We start from the raw sequence: 11,718 nt of genomic DNA on the forward strand, positions 1-11,718 counted from the left end.
GTTAATACCTCTGGAATTCAAATTCAGTCAATTTTACAATGACATTTAACTCTGTTAACTTGTGTTTTAGTTCCTAAATCATGTTTAAATGCCCCATGTGAAAAGTGACTTCAGCTTAACAATAAAAACTTCAGGTGCCCAGCCACTATCTTCTTTAAACTCTAGTATTGACTGGATGCTGTATAGGGAATTAGGGAGTATAGACTTAAGTAATGAATATTGAACAACAATTCTCTTAGTCACATAACAGAATGATTAAATGAGCTCTACACATGATATGAGACAATGCTTTGATGTTATATTCTGTCCAATTAATACCAATGAGTCTTAAAGTGGAGCTTGAAAATACTTTTGTAGAAACAATGGCCATATAAAAATAATTAACAATAATGTTTATATTCCCCACCTTTTAAATTTGTGTGTGTTCACATTATTAGTCATTGCTGCTTTATGCTTTTATGTTCGTAGTAATATATCTAATTATTTATCCCTTTCTTTCATTTCTCTAAGCTAAAACAGGAGATATTAGAATACTGGCGTTGCACTGATCAAGTGGTCAGAAAGAGGAAGCAATCTTGTTATGTTTCTGGTGGATACATACTTTTAATTAATAAAAGCTAACACATTTGTGACAACATGACAAATAAGAGTACTGTATTTGTCAGTGTATACTATGACACAAATACAAGCTAAAAATAACCTCAAGGACAAAGAAATATTTTGTAAACATAGAATCAGACAGATATGGTAGATGTTTTTAGTGATAATGTCATATAATATATGATATTATCTATGTAAAAACTTTGTAACTAAAATATGTAAAAAATGTTAAGTCTGGACATAGATGTGAAATACTACACATTTATCAATAGCTGTGCAAATAGTATTTATGTATTTGTATTGCCAAACCCTACTAATAAGCTTACAGACTTTTTTCTACACATCTCTGAATACTTGTGGTTGTGTAAATGATAGAGCGAGAGAAGAGAGAGAAATCTAAAATGGTCTGCACTTGTATAGCGCTTTTTACCTATTGGCACTAAAAGCTCTTTACACTGCTTCTTATTCACCCATTCGCACTCACAATCACACACACACACACACACACACACACTCACATACTGATGGGGGAACTGCTATGCAGCTGGCCAACACTCACCGGGAACAACTAAGTTGGGGTTCAGTGTCTTGCTCAAGGACACTTAAATGGTAAATGTTCTGCACTTATATAGCGCTTTTCTACCTATTGGCACTCAAAGCACTTTACACTGCTTCTTATTTACCCATTCACACTCACATTCACACACACATTCATACACCAATGGGGGAGCTGCTATGCAGCTGAGCTACTGCCCGGGAGCAACTAAGTTGGGGTTCAGTGTCTTGCTCAAGGACACTTCGACATGTGACTGGAGGAGCCGGGGATTGAACCAACAACTGTGAGATTGGTGGACAACCGCTCTACCTTCCTGCGCCACAGTCGCCCCAATTGTGACCAGACGAGCTGGAGATCGAACAAAAATCTGCGGGACTGGTGTACGACCGCTCTACCTTCCTGGGCCACAGTAGCCCCTAATCTATCATTAAAGGAGCTACTGCCCAAAACATAACACAATTGCCTGGCAATGTTATCTTTTATGCAAGTTATTGGAATCATAATACATCATTTGAGGTCATCCTTTAATAGAATAGGGATGGCATTTAACTAGACATTTGACCTGTTGATCTAGCATGGTTCAATTTATAAAAGAGCAAAAGTATTATTCAAGATGCAATGAGCTATATTTTACATGGTAATGACTCCTTATATTTCTCCATGTATTTTTGATAGCTCTCCTAATCAAATTGGCTGTAATCCTAGTCTGCATCAGTCAGATGGTCTTTCTGGGTCAACAGTTTTGGTTTGTTATTCAGTGGTGGGGTGGACCAGACTGGCTAAGAACAGGAGAGAGACAGCAGAGCAGCCTGTGGCATAAATAACATAAGCAGTTGCCTAGGATTCAAAATGCCAGAAATTATTATGTGTAGCTAATGGCAAAATGTACAGTAGACCAGAAGGTACAAAAAAAAGGAAAGTTGTACAAACATATAGATAAAGTAGAAAGGCAATGCATAATTTTGAAATCATGTGAAATTATTTTGATTAAAGAAATTGCAAAAAGACATGTCAAATGTTGAAACTGGGAAATAAATAGTCCACACAGGGCATTAAGATGTTACTGACTAAAGATGACTGAAGGACATCCAGTTGGCAGGCTGCTTGGATTCTTTGCTGGGAAACTCTAAACATGCTGCTACAGGGAAACTGACACCATGTAACCATTGATGACATTTAAATGTAAGGCTGTCTACCTGACTTAGAGGTGTACCTTGCTCCAGCCAATTAAGACTGGTTCTTTGCCTTTGTCCTGAAAATCTAGAGTGTTTAAGAATGTCACAGGTTGCCCTTTAGCTGTGGCAGTCTGAGCAAGATGACATTTAAAATACAGTATATCTGCAAAGACCCTTTCTTTGAGACAAGGTCTTTACATTTCTACAGTGTTAAATATGTTGGATGAGAATGTATTTATACTTTGAAAAAGCATCAGCACTGAAAAGGCATAAGAATTTAATTTCATACACATTTTGGTGCATTAACTAGAATGTGATTATTGTACTTTTGCTTTGCTGTATCCAGAGAAACTGTTTACCACATGACTCAACATTCTTTGTTTTAAACAATCATGCCTTTACGTCAACGACAAATTATTGACATCATTCCTTTAACCTCAAAAAAATTGTGGTATAAATTTACACATTGCTTATGTGTAACTTAAACACATAACACCCCATCTTACAGAAGCTTTTAGCAGGGTTCAGTTGAAAATGTTTCTCCGTTTGCCTGTGGTTGCATGCACTGATGTCATGCAGACATACAAAGACAGAATGTAATCAATGTGATGCACAAAGACATAAGCTTTACCTAAACTAGTCAAAATCAAAGTTGCAATGACATAAAAACAACCAAAGGCTAAACTGTAATCAAATAGTCCCTGTGGTGGACTCGGATTTTTGATCTACCATTGTAAATACCATATTTCCACAATAAGTGCTGCTCTGGTTTAGGGAACAATGTCAGGATGAACAGTGAGCACCTCAGTAACCATGTCAAACTGCCCCTATGATTATACTACATTAGTGCTTGTTTGGCATTAAATAAGACTGAAAATTAAGGCAATGCTACCATGACTATGTTTTAGTGCATGATACTGATTAATAAAAACCTTTTTTATTTTATTTTTAAAGACAAGGTATTTATTATAATAGTTCTGGCAACATTTTACTGTACTGTGCATTGTAAAATAACCCATTTATTACCCCTTTATCAGTTTAATATTAAACAGAACTTTTTTTGTGGAGACAATTCCACTTGAGACAAATGTTTCTCAATGACAAATAACTTTAGGTCATGCTTTTCTGATGAACTGTGAGGTCAACAATTAAGCAAAGCTATCCGTTTCAGAAAATCACAACATATTGCTACAGTGCTTCCCCTTCAATAGTACAGGTATGGTAGGCCGCCTTGACAATGAGACCCCTCGCTATGCCTACACGACATGAAAAAATACATTTTTAAATCTAGAATTTGTACATTGACGACCAGTCCGGTTCTTTTCAACTTCTTGTGGTTAGGTTAGAAGAGATAGGAGAGCCATTTTTGCTGATGTGGCGAAATGTCAAAACTGCCCGCCGACATGCAATTCACTCCCTTTTTTTATAATTAGAAATAATGAGAAACAGCTATAATGTGCAAGTAGAGGTTGTTGGGCATATGATTTATCCGTTGCTGTCTTTAAACGCACCTTGTAATTGATAAGATAGTTTTGAACCTTTTATATTTCAATTTTTTTAATGAGTAATATTTATGAAAATATCACTGTCTTTTATAACTGATATGATCTTGATTGGTATGAATATTCTGTTTTATATGCCATCAGTGATAAAAAAAAAAAAACAGCCAGTAAGAAGAGAAACATCCCAGAGGGCTTTAAATGAGGCCCCCAGTGAGACACACAGGAGAAATTTTTTGCATGCAAAATGCATCTTATTAACACCTTGTTTTACTTGACTGTTGGATGGAATTTACCAACCAAAAGTGCTGCAAAAGAAAGAACTAAGCAGGATTGTGTGCGCACACTACCTTTGTTATTCTCTTGCCACCGTGCCTAAAATGTTTTTTTTATTAATAGAAACACTGTGCTAACATTTGCACTTATCCTAATAATAATGACAAATATACTTTTCAAATTCCTTGCCCCTGATTTTCAAACATCCTACTTTTACTAAGGAAGCGGACAGAAAAAAGCATTATTAGCATATCTACCCCAAACCAGACATAATTATACAAAAGCCTCGGTGGTCCAATGACATAACATACTATTTCTAGATGAATAAATGAAACACAATTTTTTCAGACTGTTTTCCAGTTAGCTCTCATAAAGTCTATCATAAGACTACATTGCTGTAGGGTATGATAAGACAAATTGAGCCCTACCATTACAAACAAGATTTATGTGGATCATTCCACAAAAGTGAAAACTGTAAGTCTTAACACTTCACAGATTATTACTACCAATAACTTTTTATAAGAATTACTACCACATGCTGTCAATATTCTGCACTACATGCTGTAAAAATAAGGGGACCTGGTGGCTCAGTGGTAGAGCATTTGGTTGGGATGCAGAAGGGAGTGTGTTCGAATACCACCCCACCAGGTCTGTCCCCACCCAGCCACCAAGGGTGACCTTGGTACCGGTACACAGAAAAGTTGTATATTGAATTTATTAATTACAATTAACTATGTAGCTGTGGGAATGAACAGTGAATTTTGGGAGTATAAAAGAAAGAATGAGTACACAATTAAATGAGCTGGAAGATACTAAAATGTGACATTAAGCAGAGAAGAACTCCATAGGCTAGTCACTACAAATGACCCATTTTGAATAAAGAAAAAGGAAAACATTTTTTCCACTGTTAAAATAATACTACTAATTAGTGCAACTTGAAGGTGCTTATATATTAAATAAAAAAATCTGATTCATAATGCTGCACAATGTAGGTACTTTCTCAAAAAAGCATTTAGGTTGTAAGCATTGTCACTTCAAATGATGTTTCCATTGTATAAAAAAAAAGGGACAAAATAATTGCCAATAGCCTACACGTGACACATGACCCCACTAAGCTCTTTCTTCAGACTAATCACCCACTGAGAAGCTCTTGGCAGATCTTAAGGATCTGCTTTCCATTTTCTCCTACTCAAGCATTGAAAAAGAATTCAACCTCCATTACAGAGCATTATCCAAGCAGGGGGTGCAGAGCACTCAGACATTAGTAATCACTTTGTCTACCTCGCAATTCATATAAAATGCAGAATATACACAGGACACCATATGTAAGAATTTGAGTGTAAAAATAGTTGGCAGACAGGCAATTTAGAGAAAATGCATGATTCATCATACAATGTTAGCTCATCAAACAAAGTAGAATTGCCACATTGTGGTTTTATACCTCCACTAACCACTGAAATTGAAATTCAAAAGCATGGCTGTCCAAACTCATTCAAATCAGTTCATTCACAAGAATAAGTGGACATTTGTGCTAGATGTAATGAAAAGCTTTTCAGGTATTTTTGAGACACCTTTGATATTGTCTCCACAAGAATCTAAAGTTTATGGGGCCACAGTGACATAGCTACAGCTGTCACTGCTGCAGAGGCATAAAACCTCAGTAGAAAATCTTTACAGTGCACCACTTAAACATCTATGTCAAATTAAATGTTGCTATTTACTAACTGAATATTCTCACCAGGTGATTTTGTATCAGACATTTTATATTGATTACGTTGCTCCCAAAGGACATTTCAAGGCCTTGTTGTGTCTTCTTTATACTGTACAGTCCTATCTCAAATGTCACTGTTATACACATGCACAGTTTTATATCCCAGTTTTCTGACTGCTGTTATTACAGCACTGCAGAAAGCAGAGAACAGAATCTACGTATAAAGACAAAGCCTCCAAGTAATGTTAGTTTATTTGTCAGAACTGATTGTGAATACAGATAGATTAGATTACAGATCTCTGGTTTTACAGAGTGCTCTAAATTTTAATGTTTCCCATAAGAAATATAGTTAGGTTACTTTCATTTGTTTTTATGGCTGTAAACTTTGGAATACCCTTCCTGTGGAACTTAACAGGGTTCTAAATCAGTTTTTAATTCTACTTTTGTCCGCTCAAATGTTTTACATGTTTATACTCCTGTTGGATGTAAGTAAGTGCTTAACAGCTATGAACAGGAAAGCAGGCATGAAACAAAAGTCCAAACAACAGGAAAAAGCTTCAAAACTACTTAATTCTTTAAGTTCTTACAAAAAACAGTTTCCATTGACCAGGACAAAGCTTGGTTAATTGTGATATTAGTTTGAATGGGAATCAAGACTTTGGACCTCCAGTGCAAAGCCATAATATTGTATTTGGTGCATTTGTGCCCTCTTGTGAGGCTACAATTTAACCCTGGAAAACAACACCCTGCCTGCCGAAGAGTATTTGGGTACCTTTATTAGTGTAAGCATAGTTTTGGCCATTGCCTGTCTTGAACAGGTTTCTTGAGAAGAAACATAAAAATTAAAAAAGGCCCTACATATAAACAGACTCACCAGTACAATCAGACTCAACAGATTTAAGGTTTTTCTGGACAATCATCTTTTATGTGTTTATAAACAGTAGCAATATTCCCTTCTCACTTACCTCTTTGTCCATGCTATCCAGGTCCTCCTTGCAAAGTGTGTATAGTGGCATTGTTTCTGACATGCTTGGCTGTCTTTTCCGGCGAGATGGTCCCGGCTGCTCATCATCTTGGCTGGACCCTAGCACATCATCTTGCGGAGTCTTGGAAGTTCCCCTGATGTATGGTAATATCACAAAAACAAACATGAGAACACTATTAATATAAACTTTTAAGGGCAACTAAATACAAGCATAATTTGCAACCATTAAAAATTAATACAGAACTATATCAGCTTTTTATCACAATGTGGCTAGTTAAAATGCCTATTCACATTACAATTCTCATAAATCTGTGAAAGATATTGCTCACGTTATCTTATTTGGGGGTTTGCTTCTTTTAAAAAAGGAGTGAACATTGACTGTGGACAAACGATCATAATATCAAAGGCCCACTAGATGTCTTATCTTATGCCAGTAACAAAAGGAAGTTTCTATTTTTTGGTGCTGCTTAAACAAATTTATCTCCTCTGATGATTAAATCCAAGTTTATGCAACTCCTTTAAAAAACTCCACAGCGGATCTAATCCATTAATAAAGTGGGCCAATTTCATACTTTTGACGATCATAGGTTAATTCAAATAAAAACATTTTGCAGTCAGGTCACAGCTTCACTACCAATGACAAACACGCCAGCAGAGGACATATTCTTCATTAGCATTTTTGACTGACAGATGAGTGAAAACCATAGTGGAAGATCACACAGTTGAGTTTGAGGAACTGTGAAGCTTATTGTTGTCAAAATGAAATAAACTGAAAACATGCATTTAAAAACAAATGCAAATGAGTATACTATATTTTATCATTTAATAAAATTTCACAATGAAGAAACTATTATGTTAAGATATTATGATAAGAACTCATGTCACAACACCACTCTTCAGATCTCTACACTGGCTTCCTGTAGCTGCTCGCATCAGATTCAAAGCACTGTCTCTCGCCTACAGCGTGATCACCTCAACAGCTCCTGCGTACCTAAACTCACACATTCTGGTCTACAATCCTTCCCGTCCACTGCGGTCTCCCAATGAACAGCGTCTGGTGGTCCCAGCACCACAAAGAAGACACCAAGCAAAACTCTTTTACATAATAATCCCAAGATGTTGGATTGAGCTACCAAACTCTGCACTCTCAGCAAACTCACTCCCATTATTCAAAAAACTGCTGAAAACAGAAGTCTTCCACACCTTCCTATGCACTTAAATCTTCTCCATCTAAAAAAAAAAAAAAAAAAAAAAAAAAAAAAACAACCTTCCTTTCTGCTCCTTCTTGCACTTGCATCTAATGAAATGTAAACACTTTTCTGATGGGACTTCGCTTTGATTTTGACTTAGATTTTTGCTGCCTTGTACCTCACTTGTAAGTCGCTTTGGATAAAAGCGTCTGCTAAATGACTAAATGTAAATGTAAAATGTAAATTTAAAGGAGAGATGATTATCTAAGTAGTACACTTTTAGAGTTTGTATCTGACACTCAACATGCAAGTAATAAGATGAGCTTGTGTTGTACAGTGGTTAGTGGAGGCACAGACAACATACGTAACTGACACGTTTCCCTTGCCACTGTTAGAAATAAAAAGTAAAAGAACTGTTTGCATTTTTTTTAATACTTAGTTGGTAGTTGAAGATGCTGCGTATTTATTTCCACTTGGTGTGACTATAAATTAATCATGTTAACTGATTTTTGCCAAAGTCACAAATCTCAACAAACTCAACATTTGTTGATAAAACACTCATAAAACACAAACAGTTATGATCTTTCATGTCTTTTTTGAACACACAAATTTAACATACTGTAAAAAGTGACGATGGAAAAAATTATTGCAACACTAGATATCTCCTGTCATTAAATGTGAACTGAATTAAGATGTTAGCAAACCTGGAGAGCAATCAATTAAACAAGAATTGAAGTGCAGTTTAGAGCTACACTGACTAAAAAAAATAACACTCAATGTCAGTGTGCATTCACAAGCAGCATCAGCTGATGTGAGCTATGCCTCACAAAAAAGAGATTTAAGAAGACCACATGTAGATGGAAAGGTTACAGTTTAATCGTGTTTTAGATATTTATCATTTTAAAGTTAGACATACTGTCTATAAATTGAGATGACTGGTACTGTGGCTCTCCATAGATAATGGAGATATCTACAATTACTCCAAAAGGTACAATCCAGAGGTTAAAAAGTGGCATAACAAATAACCTTAGAGTAACAGCTAAATAGTTTGTTGAACTTGGAGGTTCAATGACTGAATTTGTGCTCATCGAACATTTGTAGAGCTGACAGACAGTTGGGTTAGTTTTTATAAAAGGTTTTTTTTTTTGCTAATTCTTTTTAAATTTTGGAATTGTCACAGAATTTTACAATTGGTGCATCTCAAAGCAAGAAAGCAACCTCATAAACAGATATAATAGCCAGTAAGAAATGTTTCCAGTTGTGGATGGGTATATGGTTTTGAACCAGTCATCCTCTCAAATTAGCACAGATGTAAGGGGTGTGTCTGGTAATTGACACAAATGATACGATATTGGTTTAGCAGGTAAAAGAAATGCATGTGGGGTCCTCAATGTCTAACAAATATGGTGTGCTCTCTAGTGAAACTAAAAACAGCATCAACCACTCAGATGGTGCTCAAACATTTCTTACAGGCTATCATATGTCTGTTTATGATCGGTTGTTTTTAATTTTTCTTTCCACACACAATTCTATTTAAATTTTCTCTGTGCTTTTAACAGACCCTGATGAAGGATGTAGGCCAAAACGAGTTGGTTATAAAACATTAAAGTTGGTCTACAATCGCTAAGTGTTGCCGGTGTATTGATCTTTACAATTGGTGCATCTCTAATATTACTGCATCAGTACTGTATTGTACTACAAAAATATGATTAACTTATTACAATACCTGAGACAAGACTGCTCTCTGTGATCAGAGAACAACAAGGATCCTGACACTTGGAGGTAGGGCGGTGGCCGTTGAACCTGAGGGCCTCTGCGGATGAGCTTCCCTGTGACAGGGTCATAAGTCCGAACTTCAGGGCCTAAAGGTGGAGGTCTGTGGTGGATAGGAGCTGGGTGAAAAATAGGTTTCTGCAGGGAGCTCTGATTGTCAGGGCAAGCTGCTGGACTGTTGCTCCTTCAAACAGACAAGAAGAGACAACTCTTTTCAGGAAAGGTTTTGGTGTATTGCATCTAATGTCTGCGTATGTGTAATATAATTACATAGGTTTAAAAAGGTCTGTCATGGTTCAATAGATATTTCCTTTACCATGGTGTTTTAGAATATTCATCCTTAAGTGGGTAAAGCTGCTCCTCTACCCTCTCCCAGCGCTCCAAACAGCTCCACAGCCAGTCGGGGTTGACTACGTTTAGGTACTTGCAGCCCTGTCCCTGACGGACCTTCTCAGTGCCTGATAGACAGGAAAAAAAGACAAAAGGTGAAAATAAGAGCAGGCTTTCACCTTGCAATCAAATGCTATTACTAAATGGACACCAGGGGTTTAATCTAGTAAAACAAAAACATATAAACTAATAGCTTTGAAACATTTTTGTAAACTAAAATAAAATAATTTGCCCATAGAAATGAACAAAAAAAAGAACTTGAATGGCTGCTAGAAAACTAACTAAAACTAGATAAAGCAATTCCAAAGAGAAAATGCACTGTGAATGCTTCGGCGCTGAAAGGATTTTCCAAGCAAAGACATTTTACCATTTCATGGAAAATATTAATAATTAATAATGGCTCATTTTGAATTTGATAGCAGCAACACATCTCAAAAAAGTTGGAACAGAAGCAAACGTATTCACCAATAGAAAACATTTGGCACATTATAAAATGAAATATCTGGCAAGAAAAGCCCGGGACTGTTGAGCAGCTAGAATCCTGTGTTAGACAAGAATGGGAAAACATTCCTCTCCTAAAACTCTAGAAGCTGGTCTTCTAACTTCCCTGACAGTTTACAGACACTTGTTAAAAGAAGAGGGGATGCTACATAATGGTAAACATCGTCATGTTTAAACTTTTTTGGGATGAGCTAATATTTTCTATGAAATGATAAAATGTCTGTTTCAAAATGTTGTTTATGTTGTATAGTAAATAAAATATGGGGTTGATGACATTTGTAAATCATTGCATTGTTTTTATTTACATTTTACACATCATCCCAACTGTTTTGGGATTGGGGTTGTATAAAAGATATTAAAAAGCTGTATACAAGCAATAATGTCCTTTATAAGCTGAATGTTTTAAAGTTTGGACGTTGTTTCTAGCTCAAAGTAGTTAGTTAGAAGTTAGTTAGGCGCCAAATACATATGGAAGATGATGATGATAATAATAATAATAATAATAATAATAATAATAATAATAATAATAATATAATATAATTAATTTGAATGCTGGAGCACTGACACTAGATAAAATATTAAAAGGAAAAAATTTTGTTGAAAACTTTCTGAGTGCGGTTTTATTTAAGAGAGCAGATTCACTGGGTGTCCCTCTCTCACCAGGGCTGTGGGGTGTTCTGTGTAGCTCTTACCTACAGTACAAGCTGCGTGAAGGGTCACCAGAACATGGATCTTGGTGAGCATGGGCTTTCATTTAAAGTTTCTTGCCAATCAGTGTGGTACTTTTTGAGATATTTTAACATTTAAACAAAGTGACAATCTAAGCAATACTACAATCCTTACAGCCACACTCTTTTCAGTTTAAGTGACCATGTTGCTTTGATACAATTTTTGTTTGATTTCTTTTTCTCATTCTGATGTATGGTGAGTATGTAAGGTGAGTGATTGCAAAGTGCTCCTCTCAGTGGGGGTGGCTCCCAAGGCAACGGTGTGACTTCCTGTGCTTGTTTTCAAAAAGAAAACTCCACTCTTGGTCATCTCTAGACAAAATAGCAATTTCTA

The 11,718-nt window shown here is 36.0% G+C and overlaps 1 protein-coding gene across 3 annotated transcripts in view; it reads right to left on the reverse strand.

Moving 5' to 3' along the window:
* The window catches only part of ctdp1 (CTD (carboxy-terminal domain, RNA polymerase II, polypeptide A) phosphatase, subunit 1), a 58,179-nt gene that overhangs the window by 33,402 nt on the left and 13,059 nt on the right, over positions 1–11,718 (reverse strand). For all 3 annotated transcript variants that reach the window (XM_067507851.1, XM_067507842.1, XM_067507860.1), the window contains exons 9-11: positions 10,082–10,223; positions 9,719–9,949; positions 6,783–6,936 (exon numbers count right to left, since the gene is read on the reverse strand). In XM_067507851.1, the coding sequence (XP_067363952.1) occupies positions 6,783–6,936; positions 9,719–9,949; positions 10,082–10,223 (527 nt within the window). The remainder of the gene's footprint in view (positions 1–6,782; positions 6,937–9,718; positions 9,950–10,081; positions 10,224–11,718) is intronic.

The sequence above is a fragment of the Channa argus genome, chromosome 1 (genome assembly GCF_033026475.1).
Source record: "Channa argus isolate prfri chromosome 1, Channa argus male v1.0, whole genome shotgun sequence".
Lineage (NCBI taxonomy): Eukaryota > Metazoa > Chordata > Actinopteri > Anabantiformes > Channidae > Channa > Channa argus.